The following is a 21,348-nucleotide window of genomic DNA, read 5'->3' on the forward strand; positions in this document are numbered from 1 at the left end:
AACGGGCGCTTTGCCACTGTAGAGGAAGCAAGGATGGAGAAAGGTGACGAGTGGAGTGGGTTTCGGTATTCTCTGTAATAGGATAGCGTGTGTGAACAACAATTTTTTCTTTGGGTTGCGCCAGTATATTTTTGTGTCGCATTCTGGTAGTTTGAAGTTGCGACGCGCCACTTCGTTTTCGATGGGGACTCGATCTTGTGACGTGTGACCAAACGCGCGGCGCGACTCGATCGTCGTGATCAAGAGAATTGTTATTCAGTGTTGTGGGTTACTTAATCATATACAACAGTGACGATATGGATGGTCCCCTGGTCTCTCTCCCGTGTTTGCTTGATTCACATTCTTTCAGTGTTACCACCCGGCGGATTTTTTGAACCTGTTGCCCATTGCTTGCCCAGTACACTTGGCAATATGATGCGATGCCTGTCCACACGTCCACAAGTGATCCAACCACTGGCAGATTGACAAATTGTATGGCTGCAGCCTGCAGGGATCTTGATACCTCAAATCCTCATGATAATTGCTGAAAGTTGAATGGATCCGACAGTATATCGTCCATGGCACGTCCGTCATTTGTTTTGGCAGCCCAGGTTAGATGTAAGGTTGCAAGCCTTACTGGAGTACCTGCTGATGTCTTCGGCATCTATTCACTGGCAGTGCTCCATTGAAATGTCCTTATCATGCCAAGCACAACTGGGGTTCTTCTATCGTCGAAGCGTCAAGCTATACAAATATTCTCTCTTTCTTCTCAATCATGTCGGTGAAGAGTGGCTCCCTGGAGAAGGACACCAGCGATCCTGAAATTGTCTCCGTGCACCAGCACGGTGTGTATAGACCAGAAGTCGACACTTCGGGTGTCGATGAGCGTCGATTACTACGTAGGATTGACTGGCACACCGTTCCATGGTTGGCGCTCCTTTACCTGTTGAACTTCCTTGATAGAGGGAATATAGGTAATGCAAAGGTAATATACTATTTGTTGCTTCTTGAATCCATCTAACATCATCGCGACCAGTTGTACGGGATGACGACCGACCTACACATAAACAATACACAGTATCTGATAGCCCTCACGGTGCGATGGATGCCTGGCAGTGCCTCTGTAGCATGACTGATGCAAAGCACAGGTTTTTTTCTTTCCTTATGCACTATTTGAGGTTCGAGATTACACTCTATGACGACAATGTTGTACTAAAATCAGTTGTTAAGCTTCCCAGCAACGTTGCTCTGAAGAAATTGCGGCCGTCCCGATGGCTTGCTTTTCTTATGTTTGTATGGGGTGTTGCAATGGTGAGTGCGACTGCTTTTCACGAAACGGTACGAGTTCTCATAAGTCTCAGACACTGCATGGCATTGTTGACAATTATGGAGGGCTTGTTGGTAGGCACTGAGGAATCCATATTCTACCTTCATGTGCTCATTAGACAACAGGCTTACGTATTCTACTCGGACTTGCTGAGGCTGGACTTTATCCTGGTATCGTTTACTACCTCTCCTGGTCAGCGTGTTCTACTTGTCATCTCATATAAAACGGTATTGGCTCACGATCAAATATAGCTGGTACAAGCGTTCGGAGCTAGGCACCCGCGTTGCAATATTTTTCACATCCGCCACAATCGCTGGCGCATTCAGTGCGTGTCTCCCAGGTTTAGAGATTGTCTTAACGTTTATTTGGCGACTTGAACCTTCGTAGGTGGCTTCTTGGCAGTGGCAATTAATAAAATGGACGGCATTGGCGAGAAACCTGGCTGGGCATGGATTTTCATTCTCGAAGGTCTATTCACCGTCTGTTGTGCTGTCGCATCGTTGTGGATTCTCCAAGATTTCCCTGATACCGCAAGATTCCTCAACGAAACAGAGCGTTGGTGCTATGAATTCTCGCCATGCGTCTTCTCACCATAGATCAGGCGTGTGGGTCATCAGACGACTCCAAGCGGACTCGAAATTTAGTGCAGGAGGAGAGACTTTCAAATTCAAATACATTAAACAAAGCTTGACAGACTGGAAAACTTGGCTAGCTAGTATGTCTTTGCTCCTCCAGATTATACCATCACTGAGCGGATGCCTATCTGTTCTTGTCATCAGCGGGAATCTACATGGGATAGTTCGTTGCGCCACTGTCTGCGCATTCGACGACTAATATGCGTGCATAGCGATGGTCCTCTCTTCGCATTCTCCCTCTTCACGCCGACCATTATCAATCAGGTATTCCTACTTATTTACATGTTGTATGAAGTGATACTAATCTTGTCAATAGTTAGGTGCATGTCACCCGAATTGTTTCCTATAACTTTTCTCAAGATGCATCCCTTCAGGATACGAAGCGACTACTGCAAATTTACTCTCTGTGCCGCCGTACGTTTGGTCATGTCTCGTTACTGTTATTGTGGGCTTTGTGGGAGACCGGACAGGGAAGAGGGCGTACATTAACATGTATGTATGTCACAGGTCTTTTCTGATCATTCGTTCCTGAACTTTGTTCCAGCACACTATTCAGTACAGGTAGGTCTACACCATTTTCTCTCTCACAATTCTTCATGCGTTTCCCTACAGGATTAGTGGGATACATCATCCTATTGACTTCACGTAGCCCTCCGTTATCTTACTTCGCAGTGTTTTTGGCCGCAGCGTGAGTCGAACTACTTCAAAACTACACACTTTTACAACAGATCTAATTTTCCGAGTGTAGTGCTATATACCCAACCGTCCGTAAGTGGATTCGAACTTTGCTATATCTGATTACACTAATTATCACTGTTCACAGCGAATTCAGTGTATGCTCTGAACGTTTGGGTGCCGTTCATTGCTTGTAACTGATTAAAATACATTGATAGTGCCTGGGTCTCGAGCAATGTCGAGGGATCGTACAAACGTAGTGCTACATTGGCCCTTGCCATAGGATGGGCTAATATCAACGGTGCCGTGACCTCGAACATTGTACGTTCAAGCTTACCTTGGTTAGTCACCTTAATTCCTAAGTATTTCGATTTTCCCCAGTATCGCTCAGAAGATGCACCATGGTATCGCATGGGTCATGGCATTGTGCTGGCTTACATTGCTATCGGCTGGATTTGCTCCTTGGCATTCTATATTATGCTCCGACGCGAGAATGCGCGCAGGGATGCAGGTGAACGAGATGAAATTATTGAAGGCGTCGAGAACAAACACGCCCACGAGCGAAACGGGCGTTTTGCAAGCGTAGAGGAGGCTAGAATGGAGAAGGGCGACGAGTGGAGCGGATTCCGATATTCCCTATAAATAAACTCAACGTGACTAAATCGGTAAGACTATCGGCCAGTTAGGCACTTCCTGTAGCGTAGCCCGTTGACGCAGCAATGTCCTCGTCGCAAATATCTTGAGTGATGATTTTATGAGTAGCGCTGTAAGATACTATGATGGATACAAATGCATTAATTACATCAATGTGCCCAGTCCAACGTGTACGACGATCCAACATGGCCACGAAAATGGGATAACTATCGAGATGAAGATCTTATAACCGTGGTTGATCTATTGGTGACGTAGCGGGTACAGGTGCGGGCTCGTCAGGTGTCTCGAGTGGTGGTGGTGCACTGCGCTCCTGATTCCTGTTTTCGTCTAACCATTTATCCATCGCATCCTTACGATTTGCAAATGGACGTTGACCGAGGAGGTTGATCATGTCCTCACTGTATAATAGTCAGCGATAATTCCAAACAGTATCAATCGCCAATGACATACCGTGTAATTACTTCTTTCTCTAGCAACAATTTCGCAACCTTCTCGACGTCCTCACGATGTTTTGTCAGAAGATCTCTAGTGCGCAAGTGCGCATTCCTACACACCACGAGGTAAGTGAAAGAAAATCGAAAAGGATCGGATTACCACTTACACAATCATCTTGCGGACTTCGGCATCCAACATCTCTCCCGTCTTCTCGCTGAAGGGCTTCTGCCACCGCTCGTCCGTTGCCTTGGCACCACCATAGCTTACGGGCCCAACAACTTCGTTCATGCCGTAGTTAGCAACAGCTTCAAACGCCATACGGGTGATCTTCTGCAGATCATCCTGAGCACCAGTGGTGATGTTCTCCGTGCCAAAGAATATTTCCTCGGAGACTCGGCCGCCAAGCGTCATGCAGATACGATCCAGCATTTGTGGTGTCGATAACAAGTATCGATCAGGGGGCAAATACTACGTGCAAGCATGAGCTTATTGTCCCCCGGAAGAAACAATGCTTACCTGAGCGTAACCCAACGCACCAACACCGCGAGGAATGATGCTAACTTTGAGTAACGGGTCTGCGTGTTCCAAAAACCATCCACATATCGCATGCCCGGCCTCATGATAAGCTACGGTCTTCTTCTCCTCTGGGCTCAACAGCCTGCTCTTTCTCTCCAGCCCGACAATCACTCGCTCAATCGCACTTTCGAAGTCAGACTCCTCAATAGCTTCGTGTCCGTGACGAGCCGCATGGAGAGCACCTTCGTTACAAACATTTGCAATGTCGGCGCCTGAAAACCCAGGAGTAAGCACAGCTAGCTTGTGCGCAAATGTTTCCACTTCGGGGAGCTTCTTCGACAGCTTGAGGGGACCTAAGTGCACCATGAATATGCCCGTACGGCCAACAACATCCGGGCGATCGATAGCTATGTGCCGGTCAAATCGACCAGGGCGCATCAGGGCAGGGTCGAGAACATCCGGTCGATTGGTGCCGGCGAGGACGACGACATGCTCCTGAGTACCGAACCCGTCCATCTCCACCAGAAGCTGATTGAGGGTGTTCTCCCGCTCGTCATTACCCCCGAACCCGCCACGCTTGCCACGAGCTTTCCCTATGGCATCAATTTCGTCAATGAAGACGATCGACGGCGCATTCTTCTTCGCTGAGGCGAACAAATCTCGGACACGAGAAGAGCCTACACCAACAAACATCTCCACGAACTCAGAACCAGACACGGAAAAGAAGGGCACATTGGCTTCGCCGGCAGTGGCCTTCGCTAGCAATGTCTTTCCGGTACCTGGAGGACCTGAGAGGATGGCGCCACGAGGAATCTTCGCACCAAGCTTCTCATAGCGAGCGGGTTCCTTAAGGAAAGAAACAAACTCCATGATCTCCTGCTTCGCCTCATCCATACCGGCAATGTCCTTGAACTTCACCTTGACATCCGTGTCCTTGTTGAACATCCGTGCACGGCTCTTTCCAATGTTGAAAATGCCGCCCGACGAGCTGGATGAGCCTCCTGCTCTCCGCGAAAGGTAGAACAGGACGCCGGCGAACAAGAGGGTAGGACCAAAATTGAGGAGATAGCTGAATGCTGAAACCTCTTCGTGATACGCGACAGGGATCCGCTCATGCGATGGAATACCCAACTCTCTCTGAGCCTCGTCGAGCTTGCGTTCGAATGCCTCGACAGAGCCAATCGAGAAGTAGTACTCTCCGCCGCCCACAGGTGCGGAGGGATACATGGTGCCTGTTGCATTCGAGTGAAGCTTGACGCGCACCTTGGTTCGGTTGACAACAACCAGCTTGTCAACGAGGCCCTTGTCGAGGAAAGCAGTGCGGAACTCCTGCCAGGTAATCTCACGAGACCCCGTCGTGGTAGAATTAGAAAGAGCATAGAATATGGCGGCGGTGGTGGCAAGGAGAGCAAGCTGGTTAGGATTGAAGCCATTATTGTTGCCGTCCGGCGGCGGCGGAGGTCGTTTGTTAGACTCCTTCTCGTCACGGTGGGGCTCGTCCTCTTTCCGCGAAGACTGCTGCTGGTGATATCGTTGAAAAAAGCCTTCAAGACCCTTCAATGGCTCTGGTTTATGTTCGGCATCCTTCGAAACCTCCTCTGAAGCCTTTCTCCCAACTTCTTCCGCTGACTTCTCCGTACTCCTCTCGTCCTTCGGCTTCTGCTCCGGGGTTGGAGGATGATTGGAAGGAGTAGCGAAAGTTCGGATATACCGAGTCCTTGTGAGAGGGGCAATGCGCCCACGGCCAAGGACCGACGCGCGCAGTGAACGGCTCAGCATGAGAGATAGTAGGAGAGAAGGAAGAGGTGATGAGCGGGCGGTGAGATTGCGTGCGGCCGTAAGCACACGCAATATGCAGCCGCTGCACCCGAGATTGCCTCTTATTCAGGTGACTAACTAAACCTCAATATAGGGTTCTCTATTCACGTGATCAGATCCCATCTTATGGCCAGACTTTGAAGTTGGCTCTTGGTTGATTGTACTACTACTACTCGGACATTCAAATTATAACACTGAGCGACTGGTATCAATCATGGATTTTTATTTCAGTATAAACTCTAAGCTCTTGCATAATGTTTTGGTGCTATGATCCTTTATCTACCTGTCTGTATCAGGTGCCGAATCATTAATATAGCGGTCGTAAGTGTAATTGCCCACTTTAGTTAGTGCGATGCGGCTCCAAGTTGCATTTCTTGAGGGCAGTTGGTGAACGAGCATAGGCTGTCTTTGTTTCAGACCACGCGGTGCGCAATGCCAGTGAGCGGTACGGCGTTGGCATCATTCAAAAGGAAGCAGATGAACAATTCCGTACGCCCTGTGGGTCCGCGGGACAGGAAAGAATTTGTGCAACGAGATTTGAGCTGAAGGGCGCAAGGTGTTGGACGCGACATGTCTATCACAATCCGTTCTGTCGATAGCGTGCTCGTATGCCAACTCTGAGATCTCCAGTGACTATGCTTCATTGATCGACATGATCTATGGGCCACTTGTGACCGAGGTTGTGAAGTTCAGTGCTGTAGTCATTGCAGGAGGCGAGGATCGTCATACACCTGACAATGCGACCACAACGCTTGACGATGCCTCGAAAGGATAAAAGTTGCATAAAGCGGGTGGATGTGTTCAATCGACGCATACATAACAAATGGTGCCAGCTTGACACTCCGAGTCCAAGCATGTCAAATTCGGATCCACATGCGCGAACATCTATTTGCAAAGTGAAATGCTGCAGGGCCCATTCATTCGAGCTCGTGAAAAGGAAGTTTATGCATCAATTTTCCCTATTACGTTGCGTTCACACTCTGCGCTTTTTGTGTCATGAATACTCAGCTCAAATTTACTCGTAATATACACTTCAAGTATTTTGATCAGACTCTCACCGACACCACTGGGCATCCAAAACAATTCCACCCTTAAATCATCCGGCCATTCACAATCGTATCAGGCGTAGGAATGGTGTAGTTCCCGTAGCAGTCGTAGTCAAAGTCAATCTCAGCAACGCGCTCCTTTAAGCCCTCGATGAAGTTGGCGAGCGGACACAAGCCGTCTTCGTTCTCGGCTTCACAGTGTGCAATTCCGGTGAGCGGAACGGCGCCGTCGTTCAGTAGGAAGCGGATGAACGTCTCCTTGATGGAATCTGTCGAGGCGGGACATGAGACGACCTGGCCGACAAGATTGGAAGCATAGGCTGCAAAGTGTTGTACATGATACGTCTGAACAAATACCGAAAATGAGCAATACGTCTATAAATATCATATAGGAAACACATACGTGATCTACTGGAATGTGATCCCACGGGAGAGGGCCACCGGCCGCCATGGATGTGAAGTTCAGGGCAGTGATGACTTAGGAACTTGATTGAGTTCAAATACATCAGCAGCTAAAAATAACACGCACTAGTTGCAATGACGACATCATGGGTAGCATCCGCATAGATCGGCTGATCTAGAGGGAAGGTTATACTGTTCCCGTCCAAGGTACTGTTGAGAGTCGTGTCGAAGGTTGTCAACGGCGTTTTGGTAAGTCGTGCAAGGAGTTCCTGGACGTAACCGACGCCCCTGGCAGCAGCATTAGGGTTTCCGGGACCTTGGCCATACCAAAAAGATAAGTCTACAGAATATATGGGTCAGTCATCGTCAGCTGACTGCAAAAGGCATTTGCAAGGTCACGTACCAATGGAATATTCGAAGCCTCGCCACTCTTCTTCTGTGAAGAGACCACAGAATTGGGAGTAACCCAAAGATACAGTTTCGTAAGAACAAAGAGCCTGCATAGCATATACGTAGTCGGGGGTTAATGTGAACCCAGTCAAGTACTGCTGCAGGCGCTCCGTGGTTTTCTTCAGGTAGATCTGAGTCCAGTTACCGGAAGCGTAATCGCCTATCGTACCACCAACACCGTTGTTCGAATCTGTGCAGGTATCATAGGGCGCAAGAGTGTTATTGTACCCGGTAGCTTCGATGATTATCTCTTCATGATAGGACGTCAAGTACTGTGGGATGCCGAAAAAGCCAGCCGCAAAGTTGGACCTATTGGTTAGATAAGTTTAGACCATTTCTCCGGAGAAGCTGTGGGGTACTTGCATCGAAGCCACCATTCGATCTGAACGGACCGCATATCTAAATAAGTGCACGATGAGGAAGACAGTGAGGCGAAACGACTCACCCATAGAAGTCGTTCGAAAGACAGGTATACTTGTAAATTTGTCGAGTAGTCTCCCATATTTGACTCGGAAACCAACTCCTAGCTGGAACCTTCAGAAGCGTGGATAAGTGTAGATTACGCTGTGTTGACTATTTCAAGTACACTTACGGCTGTTCTCGACCGAATGGAGTCAAGAGCTCCTGACCAAGGGTATAGGTCCAGGTGTTGAGAAATTCGAGAGGACCCGATGCGGTAAAGCCTGTAGTCTGGGCCACTTTGTGCAAAGCGGCAGCAAGGACGCTGGGGGCTTCACCCGCGGTAGGGTATCTGGCACCGTGACGGAACAGGAGGTGCACCTGTTCTAGCTCACAACCATCCGGAATTTGAGGAGAAGTGTTAGGCAAGCCAAAGGCGCCACCAACAGAGTACCATGGTCCAAGATTACCCCAGTGGTACATGGGGTTAAATGCTGGACCGGATGTGGTGTACTGGGAGGAGGGTACGATGACTGGATATGTGTCAAAGTTGAGGGACGCTGCAGGGGCGGTCGCGATCGCCTCGGGCTCTGCTCCAGCTGTGCGTTATGTTAATACTCGATTCGACGACGCGGAGGAGGGAGCACTTACTGGGGGTCGCACCGGGGAAGCCGACTTGGGACTCATCGGGAAAGTAGGAGTCGTACAATGTTGCTGTAACATCGGGAGGAGGGAAGGCTGCGGTGGAAGTAGAGCCAGCAAAGGGCGATGCAGACTCAGCAAGAGCGGCAAGAGCGACGGGGAGGGCACCGATGAGGGCGAGGGCGAGGACGAGGACCATGGTGGCGGACGTAGTTCCTCCGGGCTAGCCTGGAGTTACGGGACCGTGTTGGAAGCATTTATACGAATTGCGGGGAGCGTGGACGTCGTCGGCGGCAAAAGGGACGTCGGCAGGGCATTCGTTGAGCATGCAGGATCAGAAGAAAGGACTCGAGGACGGTGCGCACGAGTGTGGACGGAGCCAATCCTCTCTCTCGCTCGATCGTCTATCCCCATTCTATTCATAGCCCGCGCGTCCAAATTCAAATCGCGCGGCACGGTTCCCTGATTCGACTCCTCGCCCCCCGGTTTGGTCCTGAGCTTTCCCAGGTCCGTCCTGGTTCGATTCTGTCTGTGCTTCCCACTCGAGTTGAATCTCTCCGCCACTTTGGCCTGGGTCTGCACGTTCTCCATGCCTCGGTCCATGGCCATATCGACTGCACATGTCTCGACGCCTCTCCAGCCCCTTCGTTTCTCTCTTATCTTCCTCCTCCAGACACAGGCCTCATTCCGCTTACAACCGCGCTGCTTACCATGACTATATTCGCTTTTCCACTCCAGGTCAGTCAGACTATATGCATCAGTCGGCCTTTCTGACTGGTCTTCAGGTGGCACCGCTCGCATCCCTCTCAAGAACCCCAAAGTCATAGGCGTCGCATCATCACGGGGCGAGCGACCGTATGCACGTTATCTCGTTTATCCCTGCACGCCTCACCGCCTGTTACACCCAGACAGCAAGAGGATTTCTACGCATACGTCGCCCTGTCTCTTGACCCCGAAGAACTGCGCCGCAGTTTGAGGAAGGCCCATCGCATTGATTGGGACCCGACCTCGCTCCCACCTGCGCTTGCCCGCCAGGTTCTCTTCGTGGGCGTGTACGACGGTCACGGCGGCTCGACCGTATCCCAATTCCTTCGCCAGGAACTTCACGGTCTGTTCGAGAACGTGGACAAGTCGCACGTTCCAGATCTGTATGTGTGGGCTACTGAACTTGGCGGATACTTCAAGCGATTCCAAGGCGGCGCACTCGCACCCTGGGTACGCCCCGGCGCGTCGGATACGAAAATGGACCTGGAGGCTCGAGCGACACTGGCGTTCTTTGAAGTTCGTCTTTGCTTTGGTATTTTGGGCGCTGCATGTGAGGGCATTTGAGCTAATGAATGCATCAGGTCGACCGGACACTGTGCATCGAGAAGGCGGCCCAGGAATGTGGCGCGACTGCGTCCGTGGTCCTCCTGCAATCGTTAGACAATCCAGTCAACCCATTCTTTACGTCCAAACGGCTTGCCCTGACAGTTGCTCATGTCGGGTGAGCTCCCTCTAAATGAAGTATCGCAGGTTACTTACTTGTGCAATAGCGATACTAGGGTCCTTCTGAGCGCAACCGAGAACGGCGCTGTGATTCCGATGACTGAGAACCATCACGTCGACGCACGCGTAGAGGCAATCAGACTTCGACGGATGATGGGGAGTGGACAAGCCATGGACTCTTTTGGTGAAGTGCGGTAAATTGAGCGCACTGTACTCGTCATTTTGTCTTCTCACTATTAACGACTATGATGCTCAGGTGGATGGGAGCACTGGCCAATACCCGTAGGTTAGTCTCTACACACGTGTCAGGCGACCTTCAGACTGAGCTAATTCGTCAATGCAGCCTGGGTGATCTGAGGTATAAGCGTTTCGGCGTAACCCCTGAACCCGAAGTCCGTACCGGGCTTCTCGACGGTGAATTTCCTCTCCTTTGACGTTTGTCGTGCCAGACTCACCGGTCCTAGGTCCTGCTTACTCGCACATCACCCTGGTCTCCGACGGCGTGTCCTCTGTCGTATCGGACGACGAGATATCCGACCTCGCGCGCGGAAGCCCCACTCCGCAATATGCGGCCCAGCGAATTATGAGATTTGCAGAGGACATGGGCAGTGACGATAATCTGACCGCCCTCGTCGTCCCCCTCGCTGGGTGGGGCAAGATGACGGGCGGCGATCGCACTCGCGAGCTGCGCGAGTACAGGCGACGCCACATGGAGGGCAACGAACGCCAGAAGGCGCGATGGATGTGAGCGATCAGCGGCGCAGTCACAAGCGGACGTCCCCTAGGACATACGATATCTTACATTTGTAATTTATTGCACACGGCTACATCTTGGGTATTTTACTCCCTGCATCGTACACACACGCCCGCCTCAAATCTGCGCCGCCGCATGCCCGTCCGAACGTGGGTCGGAGCCCGCGGCCCATACTGTCCTGCCGGACTGGTCGACGATCTTCTGGATGACCTGCCCGCGCCCGAACAGCGAGCGGCCGAGCCCCGTCGCGAGGCGTGCATCGTGTCCCATAGCTGCTCACACCGCATCAGTACTAGCTCGCGCGGAAACAATAATAATAAACGGATGGCGCACCGCGTAGCTGGTCCAGCACCTCGGGCGCGATTCCCTCCTCAAAGTACACCTCGCTATTGATATCGCCCGCCACGCCTTCTGCCGTCGAGTCTGGGCTGCCGGCGGAGATGCACAGTCGCGGCGCATCGAGCGCTGCCTGTGCGGTGAATCCGCGCAGCATGTTCAGCAGCACCTGCACGTGTCCCTGCGGCTGTGAGGCACGGCGGCGGGGTCGGTCAGTCAGTCACGGCGCGTGCGATTGGGGCGGGAGTGGAGCACATGCCTGCATGAATCCGCCCATGACACCGTAGCAGAGGAATAGCTCGTCGCCGCGGAGGGCCATCGCGGGGATGATGGTGTGGTATGGCCGCTTTCCGCCCTGCGCGTGCGCCGGTCAGCGTCTGCCGCAGCCGGCACTGCAAGGGGGAGCTGGACGCACCTCCAACGCGTTTGCGTGCCCCGGGATGAGGTAGAAGTTGCTGCCGCGGTTCTGCAGCGTAAATCCGCACCCTTTGGGGATAGCTGTTGCGAAAAGAGATGGAGTTAAACTCGAGGTGATGGCAAAGAGCTGCATCGTGGCGCACCTGCGGTGCCGAAACCTGCTTGTAGCGCGTTTCAGTACAGAGTCGGCGCATGTGGTTCAAGTCTGTCCCGACACTCACCACCGTAGTTACTCTGAATGTAACTGCATGCGTTTCCCCACTCGTCGGTTACTGGTCAAGTCTGTTACGTGTCAGGCCAAAGGCTACCGAGAAAATGCGCTTACCAGAGAAATAAACGGTGTCTGAAGAGAACACCGGGTTTCCCTAGAACACGATATATCAGTGACATCTGGGCCTGTGCTTCTCGTTGAATTCTTACGTGGATGACTTCGGGGTTTGTCTTTGTGGGATCAAACAGCTTAGCGCGAGTTGCGAGATATTCCTGGCAAATGCGGTGGTGTTGGGCAGACAAAACAACCTGACAGGATGACGGGTCTTACTTTGCTCAAGAGCCCTGCGACGGGCGTGCGGATGAAATCAGGATCACTGACGTAGTACTGGGTGTCTGTTGCGGCACGCATTAGCCATAATCAGGCTGGAAAATTCCCTAGAATCTTTACTCACCGGCGAATGCGAGTCTGCGAGACGTATGGATCAGCGACGAGAGATATAGAAGGATGATGGGGTGTACCGCAGGGATTCGACAAGGGCATGCAGATACTCGGTGGAGTTGTGTTCCATCTCCAAGAGGGAGCGGATCTTGCCCTGCTCCTCCATGCTTTCGAGAATACCGAGCGCGAGCAACGCGGTGATACCCTGTCCATTGGGTGGGCACTGGTCTGACCGTCACGAGATGTTTTCTGACGAGACTGAGCTGGACGCACTTCATAAAGGGTGACCTCGTCGTGGAACGTGTACTTGATAGGATCCACGAAGGTGGTCTCGTGACTGGCGAGATCGGAGAGTTCCATGACGCCGCCCTTACTCTGGATGAGGTCGACGATGGCCTGGGCGACCCTGCCCTTGTAGAAACCGTCTTTGCCATGCTCTACGAGGGAGCGGAATGTTTTCGCAAGGTTGGGGAGGCGGACGATCTGGCCAGGGAGTGGTGCCTTGCCGTTGAGAAGCATCTCGTCTCCACTGGGAGACGCGCTTTTAATCAGATCCTCGGATCGCTGCCACTGTGCGCAGCGGGGAAGGTCAGAAGGCCAATCGGGATGTCTGCAAGGCAAGACGCACCGCGTGCGAGTGGATCTCCGATACGGGCACGCTGCAGCCGCCGTCAGTGCGGGCCCTCGAGTGGTATGAGAAGTACACGCACCCTTCTTCTGCGAGTCGGATGGCCGGTGCAAGGACGTCTGCCATGGATAGCTTGCGGCTGCCAAACTTGTCGACGGTGTCCACCCATGCAGCGGCGGCACCTGACGAGGGCGTCGGACCGGCCACAGGATATGATACGCGGGGAAGGACGAACCTGGGACGGTGACGCTGTTTAGGTTTGTGACGGGGATCGTCTTGCCAGTGATCCCCTGCTGACGAACATAATCGATGGTTAGTTTGGCAGGGGAGCGGCCGGAGCCGTTCATGGCCTGGACGGTCTTTGCTTTTGCATCGTAGAAGAGGCAGAACGCGTCTCTGTGTGCGGGCGTCAGCGGGGCGGGCGGGGGACAGGCGGGATACGGACCCGCCGATGCCGCAGCAGCTGGGCTCGGTGACGTTGAGGGCGGCAGAGACGGCGACGGCGGCGTCGGCTGAGCGTGGGGGAGTGAGGATGGCGCCGATCGGGGGGATGGAGCGACTCGCCTGCATTTCCGCCCTTTCTGAGGATTTCCAGGCCAGCCTCGACGGCGAGCGGCTGCGAGGCTGCGACCATGCCTTTTGTGCCATACACCTGGGAGCGGCGGCTAGCAAAGCGCTGGAAGACGATGTCGGGCTGGTTGACCTTGGACCAGTTGATCTTCATTTTGGGAGGCTGAGAGTGGCAGACGCGTGCACAGACGAGGACACGGAACTGGAGAAGAGCACTGGCAGAGACTCGAAATTAATGACTCGAGCGGGGGCTGTTATCGCGGAAAACGGGTCTCCGGATGATAGTCCGGTTATTTGGAGAACGGACATCAGCGCTGGAGCAGATCCTGATGGGCGACCCGCCCTGCAGGCTGCGTCTCAGGTTGTTGGCTGGACCTGCCGACGAGGTGCGGCCCCGTGGATATGTGCAGGGCAAGGTACAAGGAAATCACTTGAGAGGACTGAGCCTGGCCGAGCATCTCCGAGACAATCTGAGATGGAGCCTGGAGGTGAGCCCGGAGCCGTGGGCGTCGCCGGGGACCAACAGTGCGTAGAGACCGAGAAGGTCACATGACAGGCTGCAGCGTCCGTGTCGACCGGAGGCTTCAAGCGACTGTCGGCGGCGGCGGCGGCGGCTCCTGCTCAGCTTGCGCCAGAAATGACAAAGCCCTGCGCTCGCCGCTTTCGCTGTCTCCTCCCATGCCCAAAGTCTCCTCCACCTCTCGCAACTCTCCCTCGCCTCCTCAGTCCCTCCACACCCTGCGCAGAAACCAGGTCCGTCCCCGTCCCCGACCCCTCGCTTTTGTATCCTCACCTCTTCGCAGGCCTGCCATCAGTGCCGTAGGCGCAAACTGGTCAGTCGCTCTCGGTCTCCGTCCTCCCACCCGACTTACCTACCCGCTTCCTCCCCGCCTTTTAGAAATGGTCCGCCGCTTCCATTCGGCCCTTGCCCGATCCCCGAGCACACTAACCCCGCAATCCTCCCAACAGCGACGCAAAACGCCCTTGTTCCACCTGTGTCCGCTCTCATTCGTATGCACTCACTCATGCCGCACCAGACACAGAGTTGCCTGCTCTTCCCCAATGCACCTATGACGAAGGTGCGCCCGAGCGAACCCCCATACTGGCTGGCCCCTTCTCATACAGGTTTGTAGTGGAAGCAGGGAGCGTCGATTCTCCGGAGAATCCAAATACTCGCTTTGAGCGTCTGGAAAATAGAATTAGTACGTCGAACCATCCCTTCCTCGTTCATCTCGGCGTCGTGACCGAGCATTCCGCATAGACGAGCTGGAAACGTTGCTGCGCGAGAAAGATCGAATCCAGAGCTTCCATAAACAATTTGCCACTGATGTCACGAACCCGCTCCGGGATCCCCTAGCCCAGGCTCTCTCGATCAACAGCCCCTTCCAACCGGATGTCGGCAACAGTCTGTCATTCCCTAATCAATTCCCAGAGAATACTCTCGATAATTTGGCAGACATAGCCAGCCTTGTTGGCACGGTCTCTACGTCAATCGAGCCGGATTCACGCGTCGGGTCGACCTCCTCGCCCCTGTTGAATGATGCCGTGCCGACCGCCATGATAAACGGCATGGATCCTGCCACGGGCATCTCCTACAACGCCTGGCCTCGGAATCTCCCCCAATTTCCTCTTCTGCGTCATCTGTAAGCCTCCAAGATCTCAACATGTCGATCCACCCTGCTTACATCTACCAGTGTTGATACGTTCTTTGTTTGTTACCCCCACGCCGTTAAATTGTTCCACCACTCGACGTTCATGGCCTCGCTAACATTACCTCCGACGCACCCTAAGTTCCCAGCCGCGTCGGTGCTCCACGCCATATGTGCCGTAGGTAGCATGTACACCTCGGTCTTGCCCCGTCCGACCAATCCACAATCAGCGGCCTTTTCTCCCTGTGAGTGTCTAGCACTGCTATAACTTGAAGGTGCTGGATTTATATATCACGTCAGCAGATGAAATATTTCCAGACAAGTACAAGTTGGCTGAAGGGATACCTGATTCATTTTCAGAAATCCAGGCCAAGCACGCCAAGGCAGCCTCAGAATCCGCGATCGACGTCGGAAGAGAATTATTCCAAAATGTACAAGGTAAGCTCTTCGAGACGCAGCCCCCGAATGCTAAAGACTCGACCTTTGCATATTAGCACTCACGGTGCTCGCCTGGTGGTACTGGTGCAATGCCAAGTGAGTGCACGTTCTTAATTTGTCCTTGCACATCATTCGTCTGATATGATATCGCTTGATGTTTAGATGGGCGGATGTAAGCGGATTTCCTGCGCCTAGCCCGGTCGATCCTCACTTCAATTCTTAGGCATTCTTGTGCACCTCCCATGCACTCCGATATGCGCTCCCGTGCGGTCTCAACGTCTGCCCCCCGTTTCACTCCATTGCGGAGACAGTGAGGCCTACGTCTTTATTGGCGCCAGCAACAGACGTCATTGAAGACGAAGTGAGACGCAACACTTTTTGGATAGGCAAGTAGGATCGACTATCATATTTCCAGCCTTTGATCATCAGGCATCTGTAGCTTATGCGATCGAGCGCACTCATGGAGTTGGGAATAATTGGGCAATGACACTGGATGATCAGGATGTATCTCAACTGCTTCCCCTTCGTCGGGACCAGTTCGAGCAGGGAGTAAGTGGCGCGGTGTGTTCATGATCGACTTCATGCTGAACATTCCCAGATACTTGTCGTGCCCCAAGAGCGACAGTGGTCACACGACAACAACGTTCTCCTCGTGCACCCTGACGACCAGACGGACTCTTTCATCTTATACATCAAAGGGACCATGCTACTGTCAAAAGTGAAGAACTTCAACCTGCGCTTCCGTCACCGGATTCATACCGGAGATGCGTCGACCATTGGATTAGGACCTTCGTCATTGGCGGGGATACTACGTCCAAAAGACTACGTGGACTTTCGCGAGACGCCTGCATTCATGGAGATAGACCAGCTTGTAGCTCTGTTTAAAACATCTTTCCCCAATTCTTGCAAAAACCCGCTGGAGGATCACGTGGACGCCCTCCTGTATGCCGCTTGTTTGTCGGCACAACTGTACGTTCATGTCCTCATAGTGCGTGGAATGCCGCTGATGCACTTGGCCCAGTGCTGACATCCTCCTCCACGAGCCTCACGCCATTGTTGGACGGGATTCGTGCAGATCATCTTGTCGTATCCTCCAAGCTGCGCGCGCAATTCTAGAGTTACTATATAGCATATGCGCGACCAGTTATGACTTGCAACTCTTGGGGCTATTCCCTGTGGTGCGTGTGGTAGTTGACGCGGAGCGCAAGTATCTGACTGCTTTCATACCTCGATGCAGATGTGCTGGTTTATGGCCGGGCGTGTGCTGGTTCGCTTCTTGCGCGCCGCCATCGACTCCAACAGCGAGGAAATGACCACTGCCGTCCGAAGCGAAGTCGACTTTATCTTGTAAGACGAATTACAACTTTCGGAGCTCGCGGAGTCTGATGACGATTTTGGTGCTTAGAATGGTCCTCTTCAGAGTGGGCGAGCATGTCCCGCTGGCTCGTACGTGCGATATCACTACCTATCATTGCGTGCTCATGCGTCTTGACAGACCGCTACGCTAGAATGCTGTTCGATTTTATTGGCCAAATTTGCGGCGAAAGCTATGCTATGCAGGTCTCGAGTGTGCCATCGCCACAGCAAGGCTATGTGTCGAGTAGCGACACAAATGGTTTTGCCAACATCCGCCCGGCGGGGGTGGCTTGACCTCGCACCCGACACTATCCTGCCGCCTCCATTCCGGCGCCAATTTACTGACTGTATCCACTTACGCTATCTCGCTCTGCTTTGTATCTTAGGAGTAGGAATTGGAGCCTTATTTATCTTGCTTTCAATGCTCCCCCGACTCCTGCCCAGTCTTTCGAAGTAGTTTTGCCATGCCCATAGGCCATTCGACGACGAGTGCCATACACGATCGCCCCGGAAGAAAACAAGCTAGGGCAGATTTTGGGTGGTTCACTGAAGCTAATAACGACCATCTTAGAAAAAACCACCAGTGAGGAAACAGAATACATGTTATAATAGCCGCGCTGCTACAATGAAATTTGGGATTAAGCAGCTCTAATATACGTCTAGCATCTAAGATCCAAGATCCTCATCTAATCTGTTACGCCTCTGAACAGTGATGTGAGCGGACTTCTCGAATCAGATGATATCTGGCCATAATACATATTACTCACTATTCTCTGCAACCTCGATTTTGTCCTTCTCTCGTATCTGCGCTTTCTCCACATCACCGCAATTTGGAGGATCAGAGGCTTCTCGCTTCTTCTCGTCGCTGGTAGGAGCCGCATCGGGCTCGGCAGTGACCGCAGCCACAGCGCTATCTACTCCACTGCGTGCTAATCTGCTCTTGCGGACCTCAATCCCGCCCTTGTAGCCGAGCCAAGTGTATCTCGGTACGTGCGGACCCCGAAGTAATATCATGAAGAGCATGAAACCAGTCCATGCGACCGATAGCGCCGCTGCGGGACGCCAGCCATATTTGGTGAAGACTTGCGATCCCACGGAAGTTCCCATAACCTGGCCCATGAAAAGCTGAAACAAAGCCGTCCATGAGCAATCCCGAATGCCGTGTATGTCGGAACAGACGCACCGAGAGCAAGAGCACCGCGTTCAGTCGCGCGCGCGCGTTGGGGTCGAGACTGAACACTCTCGTCGTCAGCGACACCTGTGCCATCTGCCGGAAGACGTCGAGCCCGAAGCAGACGATCACGACTGCAGCGATGTTTACACCGTCCGCGCCGACTGCAATAGCTTGGAACACAAGTAGCGCCATTATGGCCGTGACGGTAGCAAACCATGGGATGAGTCCGTCGATGAGACGTCCCACGAAGGGAGCCATGGCGACCCCGAATATGCCCACAAGACCAAAAAGGCCGATGACAAGCCTGTGTACCGGCAATGTAAGCTTCGCGAGAGATGGCGATCTATAGGAAAGCTCACGTCGAATAGTGATAGGGCGCATCCCCCAGCAGGAATGTCAACGTCACCTGTAATTAAATTTTTCAGCGTGGAAATTATTGTGAACCGTCCCGCCTTACCCAGAAATTTGTAAAGCATGCGCTCGAAGGCAAATTGATGAGATAGGCCTGGATGAGCACCGGCTCCGTAACGGCAAATTTGGCCATGCTGAACAGAATTCCAAAGTACGTCGCGCCTTTGTTCTTCGCAGGGTAGTCGGGGAGCACCAAGTACATCATGAGCAGCACGAGATATTGCACCCCGATGGCAAAATAATATACAGCACGCCACGTTACGAACTCTGCGATGATGCCCGCCAGAACCCGGGCAATGAGTACACCGAATAGCAGGCCGGCCAACACGATCGAAAGCGCAGAGGCGCGTCGCTCGGGCGGGGCGAGGTCGGCTGCAAGAGGCATGAGGATTTGCGGGACGACAGAGGTCATACCCACTAGGAAGCTCAGCGCTTCAAAGACTACCAGGCTCTTTGTGATTGCCAAGCCAATGGTGAGGGCCCCGGAGATGAACACAAGGAGGAGAATGAGTGGACGCCTCCGTACGAGATCGCCCAGGGTGGAGATGAGAAGGATTCCAACCGCGTAACTGTCGAGAAGGAGAGGCGTCAGAGAGATGTTATGCACCATCTTAAGTGATTTATTACCCTGCTTGGATCAATGTGGGGATTCTGGAAACTTCATCGTAGGTGACTCCGAAGGACTTTGAAAATTCGACTGATGAAATTCGTTCAGTATTTCATGAAACAGGACGGTCGCAATACATGATGACGTGCATCCTCAAGACTAGATGGTCACCGTCTAATGAATGCAGCAAAAACAAGCATCTCGGACGTCACGATGCAGGAGCCTCATCGAAAATTAGGATCCCTGCTGCCCTGCTGCGCATCAAAATAACATGCACCAATCGAGACAGCCCTGGGTGCCTAATGTCTGGACCACGAGACAAGCGAAATTATATCACGGACGTGCGGTCTCTTGTCCGACGCCTAGCAAATGCTGACAAACATTGAAACGCGAACATCAACTTACTGAGGAGAGGTTGACAGTAATACAAATTTGCGACAACTGTAGCAGTCCGTTCAATAGGCAGTCATAAATGAGAAGGATAAACTTACCAAAAGTACTTGCAAAGCCAAACGTTGCATTTATTACTAGTCCAAAGTGTGCAGGATGCTCGGGGTCGTATCGCAGTCGTCTAGGTATTGGAAGGAAGCCCAAATCGCGTGCAATTGTCGTATCTGGAGTCGTAAGGGAAATTGTACTAGTTTCCGGAGCGGTGGCAGCCTGTAGAGTCTCGGTACTTGTCCTTGGCAAAGGAGTATTGCCGTTGCCGTTGGCTAAGAGCGTATTGTCTCCCATGTCTAGAAAAAGCGAGCGCAATAACTGGAGGCATGCACAGAGCAATGCATAAATTTATGCATGCAGCGTTTATGATAAACAGCTTCGCCGGTTTATGACAAACTGGTTTATGACAAACGGTTTGATGGCTTAATAATAACGGACAATGGTTCTTATCGTTGCACCGGGAATGCGCCCACAGCGATATCGCTCTCGGATCAGGAGTGCCGTAGCGGCGGAGCTCGTCAAAAAGGCTCTTCAGAATTATGAACGTAAGACAAATGCCAAGCCAGCACCGCGCTGCCGCTTTCCAGACGTTCAAACAGTCCTTCGTAGCCATGAATATTTTTATACATAATGGTGGTGAGTATTATAACGTCTGTGGTGCGTCGCGGAGGCAGATTAGAACGGCTTGATTTGTAAGCATCACGACGATCGTCACCGCATCTGGTTTCAGCGCCGCACTCTTAGACTGCTGGATTGCTACTGTTCCACTCTGTTTCGACTCTCAAACAGCACTGCGCACCAGTTTTGTCATACACGCCGAGGTCTTAGTAACGGTCTTTCCTAGGGATGGGCGGAAAACAGTCAATACCGAAGATAACGGCTCAAGATCGCGCCATTTTGGAGTTAGTCAGAATTGTTTGGTACGCTGCCGATAGCAGACCAACGTCTACCTTGCAGCTTGAAATTACAGCGAGACAAGGTTAGGCAATATCAAAAGAAGGTACGAACAATGACGATGTCTATCAGAAGCAACTCACAACTCCGTGTGCACTCAAGATCCAAGCGGTGCTTGAACGCGAGCATGAGATAGCGAAACAACAACTGGCAGTGGGGCGCAAGGACCGCGCACTTTTTGCATTAAGGAAACGCAAATATCAAGAAAGCCTGCTCACGAAGACAGATGGACAATTGGAGAACTTAGAGAATCTGGTACATCTGGATTGCTGTTGTAGCATCGTTGTGTGACGATAACCGACGGTCATGGTGCAGGTGTCCACAATAGAGTTCTCTTTGATTGAAGTGTCTGTCCTGCATGGTCTACAACAAGGGAACGAGGTGCTCAAAGAGATCCATAAAGAAATGAACATCGAGTCTGTAGAGAAGCTTTTGGAAGAGACACAAGAAGCAAGGGAGCAGCAGCGCGTGCGTATCATATCAACTCTTAAATGT

The 21,348-nt window shown here is 52.3% G+C and overlaps 8 protein-coding genes across 8 annotated transcripts; 3 read left to right on the forward strand and 5 right to left on the reverse strand.

Annotated features, from left to right (window-relative positions):
* Positions 1-754: 754 nt before the first annotated feature.
* Positions 755-3,258, forward strand: FIBRA_01576 (uncharacterized protein; the record flags this gene model as incomplete). Its single annotated transcript, XM_012323451.1, has 16 exons — positions 755-964; positions 1,016-1,075; positions 1,128-1,157; positions 1,210-1,290; positions 1,341-1,380; positions 1,432-1,498; positions 1,558-1,631; positions 1,694-1,861; positions 1,908-2,021; positions 2,316-2,433; positions 2,486-2,502; positions 2,554-2,629; positions 2,690-2,709; positions 2,765-2,774; positions 2,835-2,937; positions 2,998-3,258. 16 exons carry the CDS (start codon positions 755-757, stop codon positions 3,256-3,258), a joined length of 1,449 nt encoding a protein of 482 aa, XP_012178841.1.
* Positions 3,259-3,493: 235 nt separating this feature from the next.
* FIBRA_01577 (uncharacterized protein) lies at positions 3,494-6,000 on the reverse strand (the record flags this gene model as incomplete). The annotated part of the gene is made up of 4 exons (XM_012323452.1): positions 3,494-3,668; positions 3,721-3,816; positions 3,872-4,173; positions 4,222-6,000. 4 exons carry the CDS (start codon positions 5,998-6,000, stop codon positions 3,494-3,496), a joined length of 2,352 nt encoding a protein of 783 aa, XP_012178842.1.
* Positions 6,001-7,130: 1,130 nt separating this feature from the next.
* On the reverse strand, positions 7,131-9,177 carry FIBRA_01578 (uncharacterized protein; the record flags this gene model as incomplete). The annotated part of the gene is made up of 8 exons (XM_012323453.1): positions 7,131-7,430; positions 7,489-7,562; positions 7,615-7,827; positions 7,891-8,246; positions 8,297-8,336; positions 8,383-8,471; positions 8,530-8,935; positions 8,988-9,177. 8 exons carry the CDS (start codon positions 9,175-9,177, stop codon positions 7,131-7,133), a joined length of 1,668 nt encoding a protein of 555 aa, XP_012178843.1.
* Positions 9,178-9,598: 421 nt separating this feature from the next.
* On the forward strand, positions 9,599-11,214 carry FIBRA_01579 (uncharacterized protein; the record flags this gene model as incomplete). The annotated part of the gene is made up of 8 exons (XM_012323454.1): positions 9,599-9,716; positions 9,764-9,833; positions 9,887-10,259; positions 10,325-10,464; positions 10,514-10,660; positions 10,723-10,752; positions 10,810-10,880; positions 10,931-11,214. 8 exons carry the CDS (start codon positions 9,599-9,601, stop codon positions 11,212-11,214), a joined length of 1,233 nt encoding a protein of 410 aa, XP_012178844.1.
* Positions 11,215-11,337: 123 nt separating this feature from the next.
* FIBRA_01580 (uncharacterized protein) lies at positions 11,338-11,713 on the reverse strand (the record flags this gene model as incomplete). Its single annotated transcript, XM_012323455.1, has 2 exons — positions 11,338-11,492; positions 11,554-11,713. 2 exons carry the CDS (start codon positions 11,711-11,713, stop codon positions 11,338-11,340), a joined length of 315 nt encoding a protein of 104 aa, XP_012178845.1.
* A 63-nt stretch (positions 11,714-11,776) lies between these two features.
* FIBRA_01581 (uncharacterized protein) lies at positions 11,777-13,823 on the reverse strand (the record flags this gene model as incomplete). The annotated part of the gene is made up of 14 exons (XM_012323456.1): positions 11,777-11,911; positions 11,972-12,054; positions 12,117-12,131; positions 12,195-12,245; positions 12,299-12,338; positions 12,394-12,456; positions 12,515-12,579; positions 12,639-12,652; positions 12,706-12,830; positions 12,899-13,195; positions 13,254-13,284; positions 13,336-13,435; positions 13,489-13,649; positions 13,699-13,823. 14 exons carry the CDS (start codon positions 13,821-13,823, stop codon positions 11,777-11,779), a joined length of 1,305 nt encoding a protein of 434 aa, XP_012178846.1.
* A 678-nt stretch (positions 13,824-14,501) lies between these two features.
* FIBRA_01582 (uncharacterized protein) lies at positions 14,502-17,560 on the forward strand (the record flags this gene model as incomplete). The annotated part of the gene is made up of 16 exons (XM_012323457.1): positions 14,502-14,576; positions 14,627-14,834; positions 14,861-14,902; positions 14,957-15,025; positions 15,085-15,466; positions 15,518-15,717; positions 15,773-15,910; positions 15,967-16,006; positions 16,073-16,082; positions 16,134-16,271; positions 16,340-16,459; positions 16,509-16,879; positions 16,932-17,088; positions 17,148-17,257; positions 17,316-17,356; positions 17,406-17,560. 16 exons carry the CDS (start codon positions 14,502-14,504, stop codon positions 17,558-17,560), a joined length of 2,256 nt encoding a protein of 751 aa, XP_012178847.1.
* A 465-nt stretch (positions 17,561-18,025) lies between these two features.
* On the reverse strand, positions 18,026-20,193 carry FIBRA_01583 (uncharacterized protein; the record flags this gene model as incomplete). Its single annotated transcript, XM_012323458.1, has 7 exons — positions 18,026-18,391; positions 18,450-18,744; positions 18,800-18,846; positions 18,898-19,420; positions 19,479-19,548; positions 19,864-19,899; positions 19,950-20,193. 7 exons carry the CDS (start codon positions 20,191-20,193, stop codon positions 18,026-18,028), a joined length of 1,581 nt encoding a protein of 526 aa, XP_012178848.1.
* Between the last annotated feature and the right edge of the window lie 1,155 nt (positions 20,194-21,348).

Source organism: Fibroporia radiculosa, assembly GCF_000313525.1.
Source record: "Fibroporia radiculosa TFFH 294 genomic supercontigs, scaffold722, whole genome shotgun sequence".
NCBI lineage: Eukaryota > Fungi > Basidiomycota > Agaricomycetes > Polyporales > Fibroporiaceae > Fibroporia > Fibroporia radiculosa.